The following is a 26,059-nucleotide window of genomic DNA, read 5'->3' on the forward strand; positions in this document are numbered from 1 at the left end:
TGATTTATGATGCAGGACAGAAGGGGGGAGTTAGAGGGTAAAGTTCAAACACAAAGTCAATTTAGACTCCACAGAAGTAATGCTAAGATGTTGATCCTAATAAATGAAGGGGGTTTGTTTGAACTCTGTCTTGAGGCTCATAAATTAATTAGGTCATCTCTTGGGAACTTCATAGAGAGCCTAAACTGACTTTTAAAAATCTATCAAGATTTCCGGGTTTCCTGAATCTCGGGCTCTCCAAGCACTCCCCCCCATCAGAGCTCCACACTACCATGCTGTGATGTCTTCCCCAGCAGCAGAAGCAAGAAAGGATGAATACTTTTGGAAATTAACTCCTAAGGCAGCTGAGGTAGAGTTCCCTTATCCCAATTCCCAGATACAGGGAATGGTCTCAAGCAAGCTGACAAGGGTGGACTGTAGGTGGGACTGGAAACAAACCAGGCTCCCAAAGCCCCAGATGGAATCACTAGGGTAGTGATGGCAAACGGAGGTGGCACACAGAGCCATTTGTCAGGGCACGTGAGGCGCTGCCCTGTCAGCTGAGTTCACCCTTTTATAAAGCCATTTTTCACCCTCCCCAGGGTCCAGAGGCTTTATAGGAGCCTGGGGAGGGCGAAAAGAGCCTCCCCCCCACCAGAGGCCCTCCGGAGGCTTCATAAGCTTCTCTGAAGCCTCCAGAGTGCAAAAAACGGCCATACGGGCAAACTGGAAGTTCAGGAACGGACTTCCAGTTTGCTCAAAGGGTAATTTTGACTGCTTCTGAGGCTTCAGGAAAGCCTCCTGAAGGTCCCTGAAGCCTCCGGAGGGCTTCCCCGGGGGGCGGGGCGATGGAGGCTGTTTTCGCCCTTCCCAGGCTCCTATAAAGTCTCTGGAGCCTGGGGAGGGCGAAAAAAGCATGCAAAAATGGAGAGGTCGCGCCTGTAGTGGGTGCATGTGCACTGGGGGGGGGTTGCACATTGCATTATGGGTGCAGCACGCCCACACAAGACCCCCCTGCGCTCCCCCACTTATGGCACGCAAGCCAAAAAAGGTTCACCATCGCTGCCCTAAAGAGTGCAAAAGAGCAACTGAGGGAGGATTTTGATCGAGCCACCCTTCATGTTGAGGGGCCATCATGCCACCCAAAAGAGAGGGGAGGGACATCTGATCCTGTTGAAAGGAGGAGATGAAGACTGGAGTGCAGCCCCCTCCCCCTTCCGATAGAAGGAGAAGGAGCCCAAAATGGCAACCAGTGCCTCTCCCACGCAGTAGGCAGGCTGCCAAGAGCAGGAAATCCCCTCCCTCTCTCCAGACTAGGGGTGAAGAAGATGACCAGCCATATCAGGCACAAGCATACAGAGGCCAACAGGAGGTTGGAGGAGTAGGGGTGAACGACCCACCCCAATTCAGGTGAAAGTTTGACGGAGACTCAGACCAGCTAGCCCTATTCCTTGATTCAGCTGATGTCCACCTAGAACGCTATGGGCACCTCTACCCATCCCCCAAGCCATGGTGAATACCATTGCACAGGGTCTAGAGGGAGAAGCAAGGTAATGGCTAGCAGCCCTCCACAAGAGGAGAACCCCCCAACTGCAAGACATAGATGACTTTCTGCAACTGCTAGAGGCCAGATTTGAGGAGGTAGAGGAGGACCCATATGCAGAAGAGGAACTCAGCAACCGAAAGTAGAGGGGCCACCCTATCAAAGAGCACATCCGTGAATTTAGGAGGGTCATAGGAAGCTTACGCCCTTTACCAGAGCAGTTGCTGGTGCATTTTTTCAGAACAATCCTGGATAAGCAAATTGCCCAGATAACTGCGCACTGTGACATCCCAAATCAACTCTGAGCAGTTCCGAGTAGCAACAAAAGTCGACAGCTGGTTGCGCACCAATGACATGACAAAGAAACCGGACACACAAGAGAGGTCAACCTGACCTGCCGGCGGAGAACCACAACACCACAGCAGGCCCCGAGACCAGCCCTCCCTTGAAGTCCGCTGAAATGCTACAGATGTGGGGGGATGGGCCACATGGCAGCTGCATGCCCAACCTCAGCCCCAAACCCACCACCCAGGGCACGACCAGAATGATGGCCCAAACGGACCACCAACACGTCCGGGAAAACCCTCCAGGCTGCAGAGGCCACTTCCCCCTCAGGCGAAAGTGGTAGAACCCCAGGCAACGAAAACCAGTTACCCGAATCATATGACAGCAAGGACGAGGGAGAAAATGACCCAATGGTGAGTAAATCAATTCACCCTTTCCTTTGTCCAATATGCCTCACAGCCCCAAAAACAGGAAATCAGGGGGATTTTCAAGCCCTAATAGACTCAGGCTGCACAAAGTGCTTGATCAACCTAACTACAGTCCTGAAACTGGGGATCAAAGCCAAAAGTGGCCGTGGGAGATGATCGCAATGGACTTTATAGTAGAGTTGGCAAAAAAATGGGGGAAACAGTGATTTCGACTGTAATAGACCTGTTCTCCAAACAGGCACACTTCATACTCTGTAGCGGACTACCCTCGGCTCACAAGCTGGCTAAACTGTTCGTGAAGCATATCTACCGACTGCATGGAGTACCTCGAAGAATTATCTCAGACAGAGGGGTCCAGTTCACGGCTAAGTCTGGAGGGAGTTCCTGCGGTCCATTGGGTCATCTCAGGGCCTTAGTTCAGCTTTTCATCCAAGCACTAATGGGACATCAGAGAGACTGAACGCCATGATAGAGCAGTACCTGAGGTGCTACGTGATCAGCAGTCCAATTGGGCAGACCTTTTATCTTTTGCTGAAGTTGTGTACAATAATGCTGTTCACAGTAGCACAGGACTCACAGCGTTCAAAATAGTGAGTGATATGGACTTTGTCCCAATGCCTGAGCATCCAAGGGATCCCCCCTCCTCAGTCAGCTTGACTGATTGGATGTCGATGCTGAAAGCAACCTGGGAAAATGTCAGAAGGGCACTGGCTAAAGTGGCACAAACCTATAAGACAGGGGTGGGTTTCAAAAATTGTTCAAACCTACTCTGTGGGTGTGGCCTCCTTTGTGGGAGTGGCTTGCCGCCCATGGGACCGGATGGGAGTGGCTTGCCGCCCATGGGACCGGATATGAAGATGCCGATGACACTTGTCACAACCACCTTAAATTACCTCACACACAACACTGGCATGCATAAGAATATGATGTAAACTTATTTTTTAAAAGGCATCTTTGGTTTGCGTTAAAACAACTTCAACACACGCAATGTTTGCACCACAAATGCAGTAGTCATCCTTACCTTTCACAGAGGCACTGAGTTTTATAAATATGAGCATGATAGTGTAGAATAATGATATCCAAGGACCAGTGGTGGGTTTCAAAAATTTTTGGAACCTCTTCTGTAGGTATAGCCTGCTTTCCGGGTCCACTGGTGGAACCTCTTCTAACCGGTTCGGTAGATTTGACGAACCGGTTCTACCGAATAGGTGCGAACTGGTAAGAACACACCTCTGCTATAAGAAACAGGCATATAAACACTGGGCTCTGCAACCGCCATTCCGGGTGGGAGAGAAGGTTTATCTCTCCACAAAATATCTGAGATTAAAACTGCCTAGCAAGAAACTGGGGCCAAAGTTTATGGGACTATTCCCCATAGTAAAGATCATCAACCCAGTCACAGTACAATTAAAACTACCTTGATTTTTGTGGAAGATACACCCAGCATTTCATAGTAGCCTCTTGAAACCTGTGATTGGATCCACTCTGAGACCGCTACCCTGGGAGCCCCCAGGCCCTATGGTCATAGGGGGCCAAACCCATTATGAAGTTCAACGAATCCTCAATTCAAGGTGGCACAGGAGATGACTCCAATACTTAATCAAGTGGAAGTGCTACCCCTTATCAAAGGCATTTTGGGTGAAAAGTAGAAATATCCAGGCTGATCATCTTATAGCAAAATTCCATGCAGAAAATCCAAGCAAGCCTGGGGGAGGGATACATCCCTAAGTTATACACCTGTACTCAACTTGCTTCATTTTACTCAAATCGTTTTCAGGAAGTAAGGGGGGACAGATGTCAACGTCTAAAGTGTTTCCATGACTTCTATCAATTTTAGAAGGGAGAATTCCATGCATACCTTCGGTCTCATATTTCTACAATCTAGTTGGAGAATATGATTTATGACGCAGGACAGAAGGGGGAAGTTAGGAGGATAAAGTTCAAACGCAAATAAGGGTAAGTCAGTTTAGGCTCCACAGAAGTAATGCTAAGATGTTGATCCTAATAAATGAAGGGGTTTTATTTGAACTCTGTCTCGAGGCTCGTAAATTAATTAGGACATCTCTTGGGAACTTCACAGTTGTCCAATGTAAAGGTTTTGCTCTATGTATTGTAAAGGTCCATTTGAGATCAGAAAGGAGTGAACCTTGTCTCTTTTACAGAGATAGTTGTGCAATCTTGATTAAGGTTTTGTTATGGAATTTGCCAGGAAAGGAACTAAATTCTTGATACTTGGAATTCAAGGAATTACAAAATCATTCTATTAGTCCAACTCAAGCAGTCTGAAATTCAAGCAAAAAATGAAAAAATGTCATGAGTTTGTAAACTGAACACATGAATTTAAGATGATACTTTTTAAATACAATCTGTATGTTATCAGTGACTAATTGATTGAGGTTTAGAACATAAAATATCAGAGTTGGAAGGGACCTTGGAGATATTCTAATCCAACCCCTTGTTCAAGCAGGAGATCCTATACCATTTCAGACAGGTGGCTGTCCAGCCTCCTCTTAAAAAACTCCAGTGATGGAGTACCCACAACTTCTAAAGACAAGCTGTTCAGTGGTTGATTATTCTGCCAGGAAATTTCTCCTTAGCTTTAGATTGGATCTCTCTTTGATGAGTTTCCATCCATTGTTTCTTGTCTTGGCTTCGGGTGCTTTGGGAAATAGGTTGACCCCTTCTTGTGGCAGCCCTTCAAATACTGAAACACTGCTATCATGTTTCTCCTGGTTTCTTCTATACTAATTGCAGGTAAGTCCTTTCAGCATAGGAGACAAGATTTAAATAAATCATTATCCTTGTTTTACTAGTAAACAAAACATTTTATGCTTAAAATTTATAGAAAATGTAATTTCAAGATTGTTTACAACAGTGCAACAGTGAATATTCCTATTACTCTTAACTGCTAGTCTGAAATCATCCAAGCCAATGTTTTCTGCACATTTGACCATTATTACTTAAATATCCAAAATTTGAAGAAAGTGTTTTACAGTTTAAAATCATTGTGTTATTAATGATCCATAAAGTATAGTTACAGTTGTTATAAATTAAGTCTAACTCATGAATACAGAGGAGGAAAAACAGATTCAATTTTTATTTCAAACTGTTCTGTATTTCCTTTACAGGGAGTTCTCTATTTACAACCACAATTGAATTCAAAATGTCAATGAGCCAGTTGTTAAATGAATCATATAGTTGTTAAGTGAATCTGGCTTATCCCATTGATTTTGCTTGTCACAAGCAAGCCAAGAGAATAGCTGAGAACTTTACAAATGTTGATTATATGTCCGTTGGACAGTCATAAATACATGCCCGTTGCCAAGTGGGCAAATTTTGATCACCTGACCATGGGGATGCTGCAGCGGTCATGTGAAAACTGGTCATAAGTCCCTTTTTAAAGTGCTGTTGTAACTTCAAACAGTCACTAAATGAATAGTTGTAAGTTGAGACTACCTGTACTTGATCAGATTTCAGGATTTTTAAACAAATATGCAGATAAACCCACTGATTTAGATAACTTTTATGTTAATATTAACCTATTGCAGGTTAGGTTAATCATCAATACAGGCCTGCAACCATCAATGTAGCTCTCCCAAAATTTATCATACAATTTTTATCAAGTCCTAAAGTGACACTGCAGCAAAGGGGAGAGTATAGCACAGTTAGAGTACAAGCAGATACCACATTTGTAGGCAAGATGGTCCATCACAAGTGATTTCAATGGCACGTCAAGTTTAAAAATTGCTTTTACTTTATTCCTGTACGAATAATGAAGTTTCTTTTTACCACCACCGATATTCCTTAGGCTGAAATAAAACTCATTATTTTATAGTAATAAATATTCTGGTTTCATTAAAGAGTAATTGGGCACAGCAAATAGAGCTGCACATGTGGTGGCCTTAATCCTCCTCTGAGTCACTTTCATTTCTCTTTGTTGGAACAGAGCACTTGATGGACGTCATCATCTGGTCTTGAATTTGTTTCCTGGGGTTCTCTTCCAGGTCTGTCTTAATGGCACCTGACTCAGAAATTTTCCATTCTAATTCTAAATGTAAGAGATAAACAACAGGGAGAAATGACACATTGTGAATGCCTCGTGAAGTTGGAAAGAAGAAAGTATCACCATGTTCCTTCTCCCTCTGAACAATTCCATCTGTTGTTTTCTTTTCCACTTTTACTATAGGGCTTAAGTTCTACACAAACTCCTTGAAGCAGCCTTCAGGACATTAACTGACATGCCACAGCTAGCCAAGAATGGACACTTCATCTCACCTCCTTTATCTTGTTTGTAATTTATTTGGAACTACGACTACTGTTTGGAATGGAGGGGAGCATCTTCTGTAGAGTTCATAAGACATAAACACCCAATTCCCTGCTTATTTCTTTACAGCAACAAAACAGATATTTTCCATGTAGCAGCAGGTTTTTATTGCACATGTTCACACTGGCTTACATCCCAGAAATGAAAGCAAGTCAATAGTACAAGTTAATCAGATATCACACTGTTAACTCTGTGGGCAACCTAATCAGTCAATCTCATTTATGTTAGCTTAAAAGGAAAATTAGCATGATCTGGATTTTCTACTCAAGACTAGTTCTACAGATGTGATGATTAAAGTAACTAAAGAACTAGGGGGAGGAAGGGATAAGAGAACAAAATGAAGTAGACAACATTAAGAGGGGAGCACTCGTCCTTATTTCTATGTTAGAAAAGTATGTTCATTTTGCTTCTATAATACAGTTTATCTAACACGTACTAGAAAAGGACCGATGTTAATAGTCAGAGTTTTCCTCCTACAAAAAAAAGCATTGATTACATGCATCATACACAATTGCCAAGATGTGCCAAATATAACAAGTCTTGCCTACTATGCTGATGCAATCGGGGCTCCCGAAAAAAGGAAGCCAAACATTTTTTATTATTTAAGATTCAAATCAATCAATTTTAAAAACTAGCACACCATTTATCCATGCCAATTCAGCACAGCCTCAGTTGATAGGAAATATAGGAACAGTAACTGGTAAAGCAGAAGGAAAGGAGTACCACTATCTCCAAAAACCAAAATCTCTTTTATTTAATAGATTTATTTTTTGCAACCTTAACCTTTTTGATATGGAGATTATTTAAGGAAATAAAATAAGAATACACTGAAGTTTGGTCGCAGACTACCTTAACCAATTTTCTTGCAGAAAATTATTCTGATTACTGTGAAATAGACACTCACCATCTCTTGTCAAATTCATGCCTCCAAATACCAGTGGCCCAATAAACTGGGCCTTGATGTCACCTTCCAAGTAGACAAAGATTGTGGGGAGGTTTCTATCAGGATAGTTGGGTATGCAAGTTGTAGAAATAGCTTTGACAAACTTGACATCCTGGAACTTCTTGGCAAGTCCACTTAAGTGTTGGTTTATCAAGGCACAGAGGGGAATACTACATTTGAAGAAAAACAAAGACCCATATGCAAAAGAAAGCAAATGTCCATAATGGGCAATATTCATGAATTGCAGCTACTGTTTACAAATAGAACTGTATCTACATGTGTCAGCAGACTGCCTATTAAAGTAGTCTTCAATTTACAATCACAATTGGGTCCAGAATTTCCATCCCTAAACAAGGTTTAGTGACTCATAGCCGATTTTATAACCTTTTTTGCCATTATAAAAAATGGCAGTTGTCAAATAAACTAATTTTGACCAAGGGACACTGCGACAGGGCTAATGTGAGGACTGATTGTAAATTACTTTTTTCCATGCCGTTGTAGTTTAGAATGATCACTATATGAATAGTTATGTTGAGAAAAAGGGAAGGGGATCTCTCATGTTGAATTGGAAACCATCCTCATTTCCACATGGTTAAGACTATTACAATATTAAGCGGAAAACTCTATTGCAACTTCTATTGATTTGCAACTGAATTGGGCATAAAAGGAGAAATTATACTTTTAATGCCTTTCTTTGGACAACAATTAGCAGCATGTGCCATACTGCAGCACAATGATCAGATCTACTAGAGAAAAATTATCCAGGAAGACGAAAAAGCCTTGAAATGCTTGTTTACCCTTGCTTGTAAAGATGCAGTATCACCCAGATATTTTCGCCAGCTTTTGTAATTTCCTGAATATAATCCTGTCCCGAGATTTCCAAAACTTGTCCAAATTGATTCTTTGCTTGGGACATTTTCCATTCAGCTATTCTCTGTTGCCTGCACAATATAAGAATCAAGAAAAGAAACATATACATATAAAAATATTTCCTCTTTATAAAAAAATGTTTAGTTATTCAGAATAGAGCCAATTTTCTCCAATCTGGGTCCTTCAGATGCCTGGGGCTGCTAATCCCAGAATTTCTATCCAGAGTGATCATTCCTTGTTCAGACCATATTTAGCAGGAGATCTAATACATAACATCGCAATAAAACTTTGACAATTTTAATGAATGCAGGGCAATGCTTTTATCCCAATATTACAAGCAAATATTTAAAAGACAACAAACTGTTTAGAACTATCAGTAGTCCATTTATCCTCTGAAACTATGTTTGTTTTTACAATGGATGGTTAAACAAATCCCAGTAATCAGGCTTACCACTCACATTATGTCATAAACCGTGGTTCTTCCCCTTTATACATCAAAATATAAGGGAGATAAACATTTTTGAGAGATTAAAACAAGGCATAAAGAGATATTAAGAGTAGTAGAGAAGGGGGTGGGGCGTGGAAGGATATTTAAAACTACTCTCCAGATGCAACGTGTCTCCAGATTCAGGAAAGTCTTCATCACCAACTGCAGTACATCCACTAATTTTGGCTCTAGTTTTTAATTGTTTAAATATCATCACTTAGATTCAGTAGCCCCAAACTGTAAAAGAGAAATATCAGATCTTATAGATTATAATAGAGGCAGGAAGTTGTTTTATATACCAGTCATGTATTGTCCACTTTGACACAGGCTGTCCTAGGTATCTGACAGAGATACCTTGCCTTTCTTATCATCCCAATACTAAACTTTATAAAATATGTATTATATACATTATACAATATTAGCAGTTATGGACAAGTCTGGGTCCTTTAAAAAAGCTGAGCAAGTGCTTTGAAGGGCTAAAAAACTGGTACTCGCACTGATCCAGCTAAAGGATTTAGGAACTGCACAGGCAAACATTTATCTTTCTTCAATTATCTATACTTATAAGTAAACTGCTAAAAGAGGCTTATATCCAAGGAAGGGCACTACTGCAATACCCTCTAATTTATCTAATTCTCATTTTAATGATAACATTTCAATTACTTATTTGGAAATATAATTTCCCAGATAAAGTTGGCTACATAATACATTTACTGGGGTTAGGTTTCTTCTTGAATGAATGCCAAAATCATAGTGTTTTATTGATTTAGAAGCAGAAGCTTCACCTGCATCTTGTATAGAGCAAATATTTTTTTAAATTCACTGTTACATTCATTTTGTCCCTTATAAGAATATTTATCATTATGTCAGGCAATGTCAAAGTTAACTGAAGGTTTATTGCATGTGCACGATACCTGTGTCAGACCTGGAAGCCATCTTTTGCACTGGGCCTTCAGGCCTGCCACAATTTCTATTGCGGGAAAATGGGAGGGGGGATTAATTGGAGTATGGGTGAGATATAATCAAAATAACATTCTTTCTCAGAGTCAAGGACACCTTGCCCTGAAGCTGCGATTGTGTGACAGGGAGGCATCTCCAGTTTTGGATGGTGCCTGATTGGATCATGTGACAGACGTGCGGGTGCTGGGCAGGGACTTGAACTTTCATTTGGGTGGGGAAAACCTGGAAACTTTCAGATTCGGATTTTCCCAGATGTGCCAATATGACATCTCTAATAAAATGGAACTTTGAGGAAACTCAAGCCTTGGAGTCTTCTTTCGTTGGGGGTGTTACTTGGAACACTGAAAAGCTGTTTATTTTTATGGGTTTGACTGGTTTAAGTATAATATAAATTACTCTAATTTTTGAGTAAGTCCCTTAATTCATTTTTGTAAATTACAGATATCTTCTATAATATTCATTAATTTGATATGAATTTTCTACTTCTCTGTTCTTATATGCTATGACACATTGGCATACATACGCACGGCTATTTTGCTCAGTGCACGTAGAGACAGTAGGAATAATTTCCAAAGCAATCCACAATCCTTGTAAAAGATGTGGTCAGGAATTGGAAACAAGCTGTTTGCACACAATCCTATATATTGCCAACCATTCTTTTTTTCAAATGCTTTGTACAGATCTGAGTGCCAATGATCCTACTGCTAGATTACACTTATGTAGGCACTGTTTCTCTGAATTTGTACATACAAGTAGTCCTCCTTTAGCAATAATTCAGACTGGCAACTTGGTCACTAATTGAGGCAGCCACTAAGTGAGATCACAACCGTACTTATGACCTAATTTTAGCTTCTTCTTCTTCTTCTTCTTCTTTTGCTTTATAGGCCCTCAAAGGTTACCTATATTTCAAGGATTGTTTCTAAAGTTGCTTTTTCATTGTTGTTTTAAATGCAAATGGCTGCTTTGAGGCAGTCTGAAACAAGGACTTCCAGTATACAAATAGTTATTTTATAAGTTATAAAAGAAGGCTTGACTTGGCTAAAATTGGAAAGTTTATCCAGAGTTCTTTACCATACCTTATAAAGTCAACAATAATTTCCGATTATAACTATATCTTTATTTATGGCACATTTAACATAATAGTCTAACCTGTACATTTCTATAGCACGTTCATCCTCCTCATTGAATTCATCTTCATTTTCTTCAAGTTCCTCCAGAGTCATATCTTCATAGGTCTTAACTGATATGGAGAAATACAGGGTCATCAGTACAAACAAGAGTTTGGTAACTCTTACCAAGGACAAATTTCAGACTGTAGACAATACAGAATTACACACAGAGGTGGTATTCAGCAGGTTCTGACCATTTCTGGAGAACTGTTAGCAGAAATTTTGAGTAGTTCTGAGAACTGGTAAATACCACCTCTGACTGACCCCGCTCCCATCTATTGTCTGCTTCCCAAGTCCCAGCTGATGGGGAGGAAATGGGGATTTTGCAGTAACTTTTACCTGGGGTGGGGAAGGAGTGGAAATTTTTATAGTATCCTTCTCCTGGTAGTAAAAAAATTTGAATCCCACCATTAATTACACACGGAGATCTCTTTTGAATATGAATCATATAAATTGTATGAATAGAAGCCCTTTAAAAACAGCTTGCATGTTATGTTGACCAAATTTTTGCTCTGGACACTGTTGTGTTGGCAGAAATAAATAACAGTCCTCTTTGTGAGTTTGTCCCTTAGCCAGCATAATCTTGCATTCTTCCTGTACCATCTGTTGCTCTCTCAACCTCTGCAAAAAGCTCTAAAGGAGAATTTTATTTCTCTGTTATTGAATGCACTTTAGAGTTCATACCATCCAAGGTTCTGATTTAACATGGGTCCAGATGGTAGGAACATTATTTGTATTTCAGTAAGTCAGAAAGCACAAGGGGTAGGGCAGCAGGAGGAGAGGACACACTGTACTTCATCTTATCTTATATATTTCATCCTTATCTTTCTAATGTTTTCTTACTTAAATTGGTTTAAGTGAAAGCCACCAACTGAGTCCAATAAAAAAAGTAATATTAACCAATAGTTTAAATAAGAAAAAAATGGCTTAAAGGCTTTAAAAATGTAAATAGTTGTGCCAGGCTCATCTCAGCAAGGGAGGCAGTCCAAAAACTGGGGAAATAACAGATGAGTGTCAATTTCAATATCCTTCCAGGTGAGCTTATAGTTGAAACTCATTAAGAAACTTTGCAGTAGGACAGTGTAGAACAGTGGTGTCAAATGAGCGGCCCGTGGGTCAGATGCGTCATGTGCTGGCCTGCCCCCGCCAGGTTTAGCGAAGGGGGGAAAAGTCCTTATAGGTCATATGATGACGCCATGATGACACGAGTTTGACACTCGTGGTGTAGAGCAACTACACTTGGCAACTTTAAGACCTATGGACTTGTTGGTTTGGGAATTCTGGCAGTTGAGGTCCACAGGTTTTTAAGTTGCTAAAGCTGGGAAATCCTAATGTTGACCATGCTGTGAAAATGATGGTTTGTTAAATTAGGCACAGTTCTCTTCATTAGATGTTCATGTATCAAACATGTTGCAAAAGGAAAAGTGAATCACTTCTACACAGACTTGAACCTAATTGTTATTGCCCTCAGAATGATGCCATCTCATTAACTTTGCTCCTGCAACTGACTTGCTGGAAGTATTCATTTGCTACAAAGCTACTGCTCCAACTGAGCCAATTCTTATTTTAGGAAGCAATCATCCGCTTCTTTTTTAAATGACGTATAATAAGAAAGGCAATTATAATCCTTCCCAAGCGGGACAATCTTGCTCAATAAATGAATTTTTAACTCTGAAAAGAGCACCCCATGAATCAAGCAAATGGGTTCAAAAACAATAATCTTACTGCTGATCACATACTAAGGCCATCTCTCCAGTCCCATGAACAACCTTACCAGTTATATTAGTTGATCTAAGTCAAATTTCCTAAATATGTTACTCTCCTTAGTTTGAAACAGGCCAAGTTTGGAAATTTGTTCTAGAGGAGACATTCTATAATGGTGGTACAACACTTAATGATAGTCATAGGATAAAAATAAGCAATAAAATCATACTTATACTTATATCAAATTATACAGGTACTCCTCAATTTACAATATTTACAAATGCTTAGCAACAATTTGAAGTTCCATTGAAGCTCCCCAAGACTAGGGATGACCTGGATTTGAAGTTCTAATAATTTTACGACCGGTCATGGGACCATATTTTGGTCACTCAATAACTAGTCTCATTTATGGTTGTTTACAAAGTCAAATTACAGTGGGTTTTTTTGCCAAAAAATTGCATTACCTTCCTCTTTCCAGAGAAGAAGGTTAATTGCAGATAATGGATTGATTTAATGACTGCAGCATTTTTAAAAACCATGGTATTCACTTAGTGACTATGGTGATTCACTTAACAACCATTACAAAAAGGGATGTAAAATCAGGTGTGACTACATGTTGATCTGCTTAACAACCAGCATGACTTACCAGTGTAATTCTGGCCTTAATTAGTCATAAATTGAAGGTTACCTGTATTTCATTAAAATTATATACGTAGATCAAAGTCTATCAATTATAAATCATGAGAATTAAACCCCAGCCTACAATGTAGACAGCATTTGGAAATTCAGTTGAGTTTAACCTGCCATTAGAAACACAAACAATTTTGAATATTTCTCCTGCTCCTTATCCCAAAGGTGCTTTTTCAAGAGGCAACTGGACTTTCTGGTTTTTCTTTGAAGATGTTTCACTTCTCATCCAAGATGCTTCTTCAGCTCTCACTGAATGATGGGGAATGAAAGAATGGATGGAAGCTTCTTGGATGGGAAGCAAAACGTCTTCAAAGAAAAATCAGAAAGTCCAGTTGCCTCTTGAAAAAGCACCTTTGGGACAACCATGACTTGGATGACTTGAGAATCTCCATAGACACTGCTGATCCTTACTTTTCAAGTACAAGAATTAATTTTGAAAACTTTTCACCCAAGACATCACAAACCCAAAATACAATGATTACAAAAGGGCCACTGAAGTTAATGAGGCCCTTGTGTGCAGTGAGAAGGCTCCTATATTTTGAGGTGATAAATAACCCAGCAACCTGCGTAATAGTAGTTCCATATTAATTCAGCATTCTAAACTAGACTACTTGCCAACTGATTTTTGCTGGAGGATCTGCTGCTCCTTTTCTTCTTCCGCCTGTTCTTGCTCTTTCAGCTTTTCTTTGGAAGGGAGAATGCCTTTTTTACGCAAAATGTCATTCCATTCTGTATCTTCATTAGGATCCTAGAACATAAAACGATAAAGAGCACCATCATCATATGCCAACATGACAATCTTATTTCACCTCCCTACATATTAAGACTGTACCAACTTCACCACAAAGTTTGAAGAATCCTTTGAAAAATATAGTGGATTATTGGAGGAATACAAAACCCCATGACTACAATCCAATTTGCATCTCTGCACAGATATAGTGCATAGTAAATGAAATATTTCAGCTAATCCTATAGTTCTCTTTAAAGAGAGACAATTAAGGGAGAAAATTCAGTTGAACCCAGAGGGACATTTTTTGTATCAGAGTAAATATCCAAGCTGCTTCCATAAGAAAAAATCTACAGAAAAGCAACCAATAGCTAAAAATAATAACACTGCAGTACAAATATATGCCTTAAGATATAAAAAACAGCAATATTTTTCAACCAATAGTTAATATACCGTAAGTGTTTTTAGTAATATTTGCATACAGGAGAAAATAAAGACATGCAATGTAAGTGACCACAGCGTCATTATGCCAGCAAAATCATAATAGTGGCTAAAAATGCATTAAGCATGGGAATCAAAAAGTTTAATCATTTCATGCTGTTTCTTATGCATTCAAAAGACCAGCAGAAAACTAACACATGCTCTCCTTGATGGGCAAAATTCAATAAAGTAAAATTCAAGTGATAATACTGGAAGTATGGATTGTATGAAAACACACAAAAAAGAAAAAGAACAGATCAATTCTGGGACATCCTTTTATGTAACAAGAGATGTACTCTGGCTTTTAAGAACTGACATTAAATAAACCTTTCTTGGACTTTCAACTATAATCAAGTGTGCTATCATAACAAAAGATGCTGGGATGAGATATTACAGATGCAACAATAAAGAATAAATGTCTGCCATCTCCCCGAGAAAGCTGCTCACAACCTCTGCATGGAAAACCAGAGATGGTTAAATTGATTCCTTCATCCAAAGAAGAAAGAGAATATATTTAATTTTCTATTTGGAAATTGTTTCTGGATTTTGTACTTGCATACTTGTTTTAACTATCCGTTTTGTTGTATGCTGCCCAAAGTCAATTTGTGAGATGGGCAGGTATATAAATTTGCTAAATAATAAATAATTTATCTTACGGTATTAAGAAACAGTACTGGGAATATTGGGGGAAGCCCTGTTGCTATCCTCTTTTCTTTAAAGCACTGTGTGTCAAACTCAATGGTGTCACATGATGACATATCGTGATGTTTTTTCCCTTTGCGGAGCCAGGGTAAGCGTGGCCTGTGCGTGATGCATCCAACCCGTGGGCCTCCAGTTTAACATGTCTGTTTTAAAGGGTCATTTTACTAATTATACTTTGCAGCTTTAAAGTCATTATGTTGGATTAAAATTACATTACCCCAGAGGACACAACTGTTTGTGAGTTCAGGCACCCAATCCATCTTCTCTAATCAACTAATATATAGTCTGGTTACAATTTTCAGCTTTTCCCTTCCCTATCATTTACAAGAGGAAGGCAGATAAACGAAAACAAAACCAGACTTTATTCTTTCTACTCCTCCAAACACAGGAGCAATTACTGCAAGAACTTAGGAGAGTCCTAAGAATATACCCTAATAAAGGAGAGAGTTTGTAGGTCAGGTTGAAATGGGGGGTTCTTGGTGCCCTCTGAGCTTGGGTTGCTTGCTTGCAGACGTTTCATTATCCAAACTAGGTAACATCATCAGTGCTCTCACACTCTTGAACACATACTTCAACTTCTGTACACTCATCCTCGGCACCCGGAAAAGCGGTCACGGAGCATGCGCTGAACGAACATTCAGCAAACACAGGCGAAGAGTCGCCACCACGTGTAGCTTCCTCCAGTGTTTCTCAAGCTTGGCCATTTGTAAATATGTGGACTTCAATTCCCAGGATTCCTCCAGGGTGGGCGAATGCTGGGAGTTGAAGTCCACATATCCCCAGACTGCCAAACCTGAGAAATACAACGCTAAATCGACGCACCCATATGCAGCTAATCAATCCGGATTCTGGATTCTCACCTCCCCGGCGGTTAACCCTCCCTCGAAATCTCGCTCCTATTAGGCAGGCACTCCAGACCTTCTTCTTCTTTCCTAATTTGGCTAACCTGCATTTTGGGGGAAGGTCTCTCGTTGCTATTGCCGCCGCCGAAAGGCCCAGATCCCGGCGAATCGAGGCGGGTAGCCCACGCGCGTCCCGGCGGATCAGTGGGAGGAACCCAAGCGGGCGTTGCACACACACTACTAACCCGCCCACTGTCCGTCCTGACGTCTCCTTATTAGGCTTCATCCGGGCATTTTTCACCCCTGGCCTGGGCGGCGAAGTAGTCCGGCAGCGTTTGTGCTACTATGCACAAGGAGGAGGAGGGCGGGGGGCTTCTTGCAGTCGGAGGAGCTGTTTTTATGAGGCACTAAATCAGAAGTCTTCAAAGTTGGCCACTTTAAGACTTGTGGACTTCAACTCCGAAAATTCTGGGAGTTGAAGTCCACGAGTCTTAAAGTGGCCAAGTTTGGGGACCCCTGAATTAAATGATATCCAAGAAAGTGCATTTAATGTCCACACTTTTTCTTAGTACACTTGTGTTCAGCAGTGAGACGGATTGATAAATCATAGACACAGTTCTCTTGCAGCTCAACTTTTTTGGGGGGTGGGGGGAGACACCAGGAGGCATGGCTGGTTATTGGCTAATGTGTATTGTGCCAGCTATACCCATGCATTTTTTTTTAATTATATGTTGATTTTTGGTTGAGAACACAGCTGTTAGGTCCATCTACAGTAAATACAGTAAAAATATAAATGCAAAATGAATACATATCAACAGAAACATGAACCCCATTAAAAAAGTATATGTAGCTCAGGGTTGAACTATGATTCTTAAATTTGGTGAGTTGCTTGCAAGCGTTTCATAATCTGATTAGGTAACATCAGTGAACATTAGGACCTAGTTGGGTAATGTCTGCATGCAAACAAACTCAGCCCCTAGATTTGACTATTGATTATAAATTATATTGTGGTTGTAAAGATAATTTTCCAAAGCAGGTTTCAAGTATTAGAAAGAATTAGAAATAAAACATCTAGTAAATAGTAAATTTAAATATTTTTTTCCTATTAAGTAAGGACCTTGAGAATGGAGGAGAGTGGCTAATGAATGACCTGGGTGTTCAGCATACTATTAATTCAGCACAAGAAATACATCTTACTTTTTGGAAACTATGTGGAAGCCTCCAGATGCTTTTCTTAGCAGCAGAACAGAAATAGTTACTGTTCATTGTTTTCTTTCAAGAAATGGAATTAATATTAAGTTACAGTTTCCCAATAGCCAGATTTGGAAAGCACACTTATTCATAGGTTCCCAATGAATCCAGTTGTCTGGATTTGCATAATTTACTAAGCAAGAAAACATATAGATTAGTTTGTATTCATGTTAAGCTAAAATGAGTGTTAATTTGTAGTTTAGTGTATTGTGTAAATTTAGCTTTAATCTAGAAATTAATTTTCAAAAGATGATTTAAATAGCTAGAAGGAGAGGAAGAAGAAAGCAAAGAATGCTTACAGCGCATTTTTACTAACTTAAAGCTAGATATATCTGCATCTCATGTATTTCTAGCACATCAGCTTTGGTCTTTAAGCTGGTTATGAATATACAGTTGTGGTAAACATCCTGCTGACCATAAATTTTCTATTGTAAAATGGGATTGTAGTTTTGTTGCTAAGGAAAAATCAGCACAATTACAATTAGTATTAATAGTGAAATAGATGCAGCTGCTTAAATCCACACTAATTATAAATAGAGGTGTTTAAAAAGAGGCAGTATCTGCCTCAAGCAAGAAGGAAGTATTTGGCTGTATAACAACACTATAGAGTAACATAAGCAGTAAGTACTTTTGGGATTTTTTTAAAGTTATAAATGCTAACTTTGGTTTTTGGATTGCTTAATATTATCTGACAAAATAAGAACATATAGTTAGCTTTATATTATAGAGAATGTTGATTTTAAAAAAATAATAGAACTAGATGTTTTATTTAAAATGTTGCAATACTGGCCAGAAACATTTTAACTGTTCTGTAGCAGCTATCTAATAGCAGATTTAAGTAATAAATGTCTAATATTTTATATCTATACAAAGAAACCTGCTTTTTAGTATCCCATTTAATACATTGTACTAAATGGTGGTTTATTCAATAAACTGTAATTAAATATAATCCACTGAGAATACACACACACACACACACACACACACACACACAGAGCCAATATGAAACAAACTGTGTTGTGGATAATGATGATGAACCAAGAGATTTCATAGTTTTATACAGAAGTTTTATACAGCTACAAAGCATATTCCTAGACTATGTAATGGTTCTACTCTAAAACTGTATTGTATTTGCTGGGTTAAAGTTAAATCTTAATAATTTATTCTTGTTATACTGAACTGCAGTTGATGCCTTTAATGTTATTCTGAAAATATTTGCCAGATTTTTCCAAACTGACTGAACCTGATAACATCAGTAGCAAAGCTGTTGCATTTACCTTGATTATCTTCCAATGGAAAGACAGGAGTACTATTTAAAAAATAGTATTACTTTTAACAGTCTTTTATAGAAATATGGTAACAGGGCTTGTATTCTTATTTGTAGAATGCATGTTTAATGGCCAGTGCTTAAGTTTGTGAGCAGAATAGTCTATTAAGCTCTATTAAATTGCAGAGTTAAATTGAAGTAATGAAAGGTTGTCTTTGTTTATAGGAACAGAATGTCTGGGCGTGGTAAGAAACACCCAAAGCCTGCACTGCCTGCCAGAATCACCAAGACAAAAAAATGTGGCTTGCAGTTTCCTGTGGCCCGAATTCATCGGTTCCTAAAACAGGGCCATTATGCTGAAAGAGTAAGTCCAGGAGCCTCGGTGTACCTGGCCGCAGTCTTGGAATATCTGTCTGCAGAGGTCATAGAATTAGCTGGGAGTGCTGCTCATCAGAACAAGAAGAAGCGGATTGGACCACGCCATATCCAGATGGCAATAAGGAATGATGAAGAGTTGAACAAGTTGTTTTCACATGTGACCATTCCTGAAGGAGGAGTGCTCCCCAACATCCAAGCCATTCTTCTTCCTAAAAAAACAGCATTGCTGAAAGAAGTCAACGGGGATGCTCAGTCCCAGGAATTCTGAAACATTTAACATTTTATCTTGCAAGAACAGACTCTGCTAAAAGGAAAAGACTGAAAATTGGTTCTGTTTGTAGCAGTTTCCACTAGTTATCCCCCACAGTCCTCAAAAGAGGAGCAATGTCCATCTAGCTAATATAAATGGCTTTTAGTCCTGGGGCAGAGAACTAATGGTGCATACCTTTCTATTTCCACACAGACTAAATATTAGTGATCATCATTTATAGTGTTGTGGGAATCTTGTTGCAGAAAGCATAGATGATGTCTTGTGTTAACCTGGTTATCTTTCAGATATGTAATTCTTCAAACTCACAACTTAAATGTTTTTTCCTGTTTTTTCAACCATAAGTAAAATGATTGGTATTAGCAAAACCATTCTTATATTCATCAAGGTTTTGCCCCGTTTGGCACTTTAAATTTATGTACTTGTATTAAGAATTATGATTGTGAAATAGAACTGAGTTACATTCTTTTTTGCATTTATAGTCTTAATTTTTATGATATGGGGCACTTGTTAGCTTTTACGTCATGTACTTTTAGATGAGTTCCCCATTTCAGACAAGTTTGTCATTGAATTGATAAAAAATCTTCTTGACTATTTGTTTCATCTAATACAAACCCTTTATGTAATGAATTCATAATTAAAAATGTACCTCACTTGCAAATGTGTCCAAAAAGTTTTATAACTCAAAAGCAGAGAACATGCTTTTTGAGCAAAGCTCCCAAGTTGGATCTCTGGGACCCCTTGTTAGCATTATCAACAATGCTGGCCTAGATGGATTAATAATTTCAAATTGTGCTAATCCATAATGTGGTTTGTTTGGTTCTGATTAAGTTTGTTGTGTGAGTCCATCATGTATTTTTTTAAACAAACCATGGCTTGGTACTAAGTGAACGTTGGTAATAAAAGGCAGCTTCCTAATTCATGCTTCGTTTACCTAGAACTAGCTGCATTTATCCGTCTATGAGCAAGCATGCAGAAATGAAGAGATGAATGTTGAATCTGGCATCCCATAATTGCTTGATCTTCCTCAAATGATTTTAAACCCAAATGATTGGGTTGGAGATAACTGTGTAAATGTATTCTATAGATATTGAGTGCTTTCACAATATTAATGAACTCCAAGTCACATTTGATGGCACAGATGTCATAGTTTGGAAATTAATTATAGTATAAATATATTATATTTCTAATACAATTTTAACCATGTGAGTTCACTCCAATGACACACATTTGTTCCCAAATATATGGTATTTAAGGTTTCAACTTTATTTTATACTTTATTTATTTGGTCGAGTGTGGTTAGACAAGGAATTTGTCTCTGATACAGAAGCATTCAGTATACTTGCAAAACAACAGACTATAATACAACCAATAAAAGGGATAAATAATACTGCAGCCACACCCTATGGGTTAACATTATATATACATTAGGCCAAAAACTTAATAGCCACTGTGTTTTCCCAGCTGCAAGAATTAGCTGTTCAGCAGTGAGATGGCATGAGAAATTGTCCCTGTGTCTAGATTTAGAATACAACGCCCTATAGTGCCATCTCAAGGGAAGGAGTTAAAACAGCTGTATGTATATCCATACAACTTCAGTGTACATAGTGGGGAGAGATATAAAAATAATTCAGTTTGGCTTTATCACCTATAACTTGCCTTCCTATTTTGTTAAATTGTTAGGATTGCATTCGAAGCATTTGCCCTTGAAACCTGTACATTGTATATTCAGGGTATAGATCAGTGGTGGGTTCTGGATTCCGTTCCAACCAGTACAGTTGGAATGGCCCTGGCGTCACCCACATGGACGCGTGGAGTGTGCACGCACACGCACATGGTGCACACATGCATCATACTTGCCTGCAATGCTTCCGCAAGCCTCCATGATACTCCAACTGCTTGGCAGAGCATCGTGCAGGCGCCATACGTGCCGTGCACAGAAGTGCCAAGGCTTAAAGGACAGGTAAGGAGCTCGGGTAGGTGGGCCCTCCAGAGCACCATACCGGAACGGTACCTGGTGCTCCGGGCAGGCTCTGGTACGCCCATTCCGGGGCGTACCACCTGCAACCACTGGTATGGATTACCTAGCTTGAAGTTTCTTGCAAGTAAATTCTGGAACCCACAAAACTTTTTGTGACCTATCAGTAGAAACTAATATAATATTTGATATTTATGCTAAATTTTATTTTTCATTTTTAGTATTTTTAACAAAATGCCGTTATTTGATTAACTTAAAATTGTATTTCATAGCCAAATGCACTTTAAACAGGATACTTTTTCCAGCCATTGAAAATTAAACACATGTCACTTTGTTGTCAATATCAACCTGCAGCCACACAAGTCTGGAAAAAAGTTTGGAATTCTGTCTTACACATAGACCTCAAGATACAATAGTTTATTTAGTGACTGATCAAAGTTATAACGGCACAGAAAAGAGTGACATGGCCATTTTCTGCCCTCTGATCATTGCAGCATCTACTTGGTCACATGATTAAAATTCAGAAGTTTGGCAACTGATTCATGACGGTCGAAAAGTCCTGAGGTCTTGTAATCACTTTTTATAATCTTCTGACAAGCAAAGTGAATGGGGAAGCCAAAATCACTTAACAACTGGGTTACTAACTGAATAACTACAATGATTCACTTAACAACTGTGGCAAGAAAGGTCGTAAAATGGGGCAAAATTCACTTAACAAAGGTTTAACTTCATAAATGTTGGACTCAATTGTGGTCATAGGTCAAAAACTACTTATATTTAAGGGCCTCAGAGAGAACTTCCTGGAAACTCCAGGATTAGGGAAGATCTCTCATCCTGGAGATTCCAAAAAGTTAATTAGGGAGTGAGGCAGAGGGAATGTTTTCGGGAATCAGTTACATCTGAAAAGATAGGTAAGCATATAAGAATATTGTGTTAAATATGAACTTTGTTTTCCTATGTTAGAACTCAAAGTCTATCTTATTTCTCTGTACTATACAAAATGTACATTGAAGTAAAGTGTGGAAGATCATTAAAGAATGGTCCAACTTGGAAGTGAAAAGAAATTTCCTGGCAGTGAGAACAACTAAATCAGTGGAACAGCTTGCCTCTGGAAGTTGTGGTTGTGCCATCACTGAAGCTTTTCAACAAGGGACTGGACAACCATTTGTCCAGAATGATATATGATCTTCTGCTTCAGCAGAGGATTAGACTAGAAGATCTCCAAGGTCCGTTCCAATCTCATTATTCTACTTTATGTTCTATGTCAGTGATGGCAGCCCTTTTAGAGACCGAATGGCAAAACTGCAACCCAAAACCCACTTATTTATCACAAAGTGCCAACATGGCAATTAACCTGAATAATGAGGTTTTACAACCTAAAATAATGATAAACAATGCAGAGTTCAGATAATAAGAAAAATGTGATAAATGCACTTTTATACACCTTTATTTTTTTTCTGCTTTTGAAATATTATGTTTAGCAACAATAAAGAAAAGCTTTTGTAATATCATCTTTCCCCTCTCCCTCTCTCTTTTCCTCCATTTTTCTTTTCCTCCCTCTCTCTGCCTGTTTTTTTCTCTCTTTCCCTCCACCTCCCTCTCTCTCCCTTTCCCTCCCTCTCTCTTTCTGCTACTGTTTCTCTTTCCCTCCCTCTCTATTTCTATATCTTTCTCTCTTTACCATTCCCTCCTCCCTCTCTGTCTCCCTATTTCTCTTTCCCTCTCTCCTTCCTTCTCTCTCTTTCCCTCCTTATCTTTCTCTCCCTCCTTCTCTCTGCCTCTTTCTGTTTCTCTCCCCCCTCCCTCCTGGTGGGGGGAAGGAACCACTGAACTGGTGCTGGGTGGTGGGAATGTGACATCTGGAACAGGGGTGGGTTTCTGCTGGCATTACTGCCAGTTCGGTGCTCGTGCAATTTTGTGGTCCGAAGCCCTAGAGGGCAGGACAAGAAACTGGTTGAAAATTAATCAAAAAGAGAAGCAACCTGGAATTAAGGAGAAACTTTTTAACAGTGAGGACAATTAACCAGTGGAATACTTTCCTCCAGAAATCGTGGGCACTCCATCACTGGATATTTTAACAGCCTAGATCAGGGGTGTCAAACTCGCGTTGTCAAATTGCCACTTGACTCCCCCCCCTTGCTAAATGGGATGGGCGTGGCCAGCGTGTGGTGCCTGCAGGCAATGAGTTTGACTCCCCTGGTTTAGACAGTCACTTTTCTGAAATGATATAGGTCCCCCTGCTTCAGCAGGGGATTGGACTAGAAGACCTCTAAGGTCCCTTCCAGCTAAAGCTTAAGCACAGTATGTTTGCAATGTTTCAGGCTTTTATCTTTCCCTGATTTATCTACCTGTATGTCCCCAAAGTTCATCTCAAACGGCCTTTGGCATTGTTGGGTGCTCCCCCCCTCCTCCCTCATACAGACGGCGGCTTCCCAGCTAGCGGCGAACTGGGGACGAGCCTGGCTGAACTTGGGGTGGTGCTGGCTGAGTTTGGGATGGCACTTTGCTGGTTTGCCTCGGAAAGTGCTTGGAAAGTGACTGGAAAGTGCTGCTGCGGCTTGAATGATCCTGCAGCTTGAACGATCTTGCTGCGTGGGCGGGCGGCATCCGACGGCCTGTGGGGCGGGTGCCCCCCCCCTCATGAATGGCGGTCCTCCGGCTATCAACAAGCGGAGGGACACCTTGCTTGGAGGGCAGTACTTTGACGGCTGTGGATGGTCTCTGGGGGTGCTGGTGAACAATCTGTGGGTGCCCCCCCTTGCAAGCGACGGCTCTTTTCATCTGGTGGCAGTTTGTTTTGATTTGAGTTTGTGGCCCTGTTTTTCACCGGCGGGACGCAGCTGGGCCGGCTGCTGCCCTAGGGGGTTGGGTGGGGTTGGGGAATTTATCACTCTGCACTGTGGATCCGTGCGACTGGCCTTCTCGTCGTCACCGGGATTGATCCTAGTCGTTCCCCCCCCCTCCATCGCGGCTTTCTGACTTTAATTATCATCTAATTATCGCTGTCACAGATCAGTCTCTACAATTCTGGCTTGTGATGCCTGTGGCCGACTTTTTGCCTCCGACTCCCACTACTACCGCTGCTACCATCCGTGATTGTTCCTGGTTTGCCTCTTCAGACGACGCTGTCTCCTTGAACTGTTTCCACCTGAACTGTTTCCATCTTTCGACCGCTCTCCCCCCTGCCACTCTGGCTGCTGCTGCTCAGCCATGGAGTTCTTTGATCTCCATTTTCGCCGAGAGCTTTGCATGCCATTCTGTATTTACAACTCTTGCAGAAAAGGAAAGCGGAGGACAAAGAGGACGTGGGTAGGGAATTTGCCCTCTCCCCTTGCGACCGGGATTAGCCACCCACCTACTCTAAATTGTAGAACTTTGTCCCTTCTATTTGACCCAGCGGAAGAGGAGCTCCCGAGCGTAAAGACTTTTTCTCTCATGTCCTATTACTGACTTTAACATCTGTGCAATTTTTTTTCTTTTTTCTTTTGCATGGGATATGTATGTGGTATGTATGTGATGGGTGCTTGATGTTTGTACCCACTTTTATTATTTTATTGTCACTGTATTTTGTAATTTTTAACTGACTTTGTGGGGACTGTATGAGTGAGTGACTGTGTATGCATGAGGGGACTGGGAGAACAGCCGGGTGCCTCCTCCACTGAGTGCCATTGCAGAAGTGGTAGGGGGCCCAGGCCTATCTCCCATCCTAGAATGATTGAGATTAATGGCCTGCCGGAGAGAGCGGAGGCTACAGGGGGGAAAACGGGGTCTACGGGTGCGGGAGTGGGCCGGAACATTACGGTCACGATGGGAAGGGGCAGGTACGGCGGGAACTTCAGGGCTAGCCATTACCAGGGAAGGAGGGTCCACTACGTCGCAGCGATCCCTCCTTCCGGCCCTGTTAGTTCCACTCCAGGACCAGATGGCGAGAGTGGTCAGGGCCCTGGTCTCAGGCTGTTGTTGGTAAATGCCAGGTCTGTGGTTCACAAGGCTCCCCTCATCCGGGACCTAATATTAGACGAGGGGGCAGACCTGGCATGTATTACTGAAACCTGGCTGGGCCCGGAGGGAGAAGTCCCCCTCACTGAAATGTGCCCAGAAGGGGTTCAGGTGCTTTATCAGCTGTGACCCCAGGGAAGGGGTGGGGGAGTGGCTATCATCATCCGAGGGTCATTAGTTCCTCGTAGGATCCCTGCTCTGGAGCTTGTTGGTTGTGAGTCCTTGTTGGTGAAGTTGGACCTTGAGGGTCAAGTGGGCCTGTTGCTAACATACCTTCCTCCCAACAGCATTGCAACAGCCCTCCCCTCGCTCCTTGAGTCAGTAGCTGAGCTGGCGGTAGAGTTCCCCAGGCTTATGGTGCTGGGGGACTTCAACCTGCCTTTGCTCGGTGGACACTCTGATGGGGCGCAGGAGTTCATGGCTTCCATGACAGCCATGGACTTGACCCAAGTAATCCAGGGTCCGACTCACTCAGCGGGGCACACACTTGACCTCGTATTCCTCTTAGAGCAGTGAAGACGTGATCTAGAATTGAGGGGCATTAAGATCTTGCCCTTGTCATGGTCTGATCACTTCCTACTGAGACTTGACTTTCGGAGACCAATCCCCCACTGTAGGGGGGAGGAACCGATTAGGTGGTTCCACCCCAGGTGCCTGATGGACCCTATGGGATTTCAGACGGCGCTTGGAGAAATACCTGACACTCTCGTCCACAATCCGGTAGAATCCTGAGTTGCTGCTTGGAATACAGCGGCGGCGGGGGCTCTAAACCAGATTGCGCCTTT

General features: G+C 40.8%; 2 protein-coding genes across 3 annotated transcripts; one reads left to right on the forward strand and one right to left on the reverse strand.

Annotated features, from left to right (window-relative positions):
• Positions 1-5,023: 5,023 nt before the first annotated feature.
• PDCL3 (phosducin like 3) lies at positions 5,024-16,369 on the reverse strand. Of its 2 annotated transcripts, none has more exons than XM_087726790.1 (6): positions 16,238-16,369; positions 13,998-14,130; positions 10,975-11,059; positions 8,300-8,443; positions 7,464-7,672; positions 5,024-6,283 (listed from the first exon to the last, which is right to left on the reverse strand). In XM_087726790.1, the coding sequence occupies exons 1-6, from the start codon at positions 16,241-16,243 to the stop codon at positions 6,138-6,140; spliced, it is 723 nt and encodes a 240-aa protein (XP_087582916.1). In that variant the 5' UTR covers positions 16,244-16,369; the 3' UTR covers positions 5,024-6,137. The 2 variants fall into 2 exon arrangements, with proteins under 2 accessions (XP_087582916.1, XP_013923019.2); XM_014067544.2 differs by having other exon boundaries at positions 10,969-11,059.
• Positions 16,370-18,874: 2,505 nt separating this feature from the next.
• LOC106549791 (histone H2A-like) lies at positions 18,875-20,215 on the forward strand. The gene has a single exon (XM_087726791.1). The coding sequence runs from the start codon at positions 18,884-18,886 to the stop codon at positions 19,295-19,297; it is 414 nt and encodes a 137-aa protein (XP_087582917.1). The 5' UTR covers positions 18,875-18,883; the 3' UTR covers positions 19,298-20,215.
• Positions 20,216-26,059: the final 5,844 nt, after the last annotated feature.

Source organism: Thamnophis sirtalis, unplaced genomic scaffold (assembly GCF_051295495.1).
Source record: "Thamnophis sirtalis isolate CommonGarterSnake01/CBP01778 unplaced genomic scaffold, rThaSir2_p1.2 scaffold_12, whole genome shotgun sequence".
Lineage (NCBI taxonomy): Eukaryota > Metazoa > Chordata > Lepidosauria > Squamata > Natricidae > Thamnophis > Thamnophis sirtalis.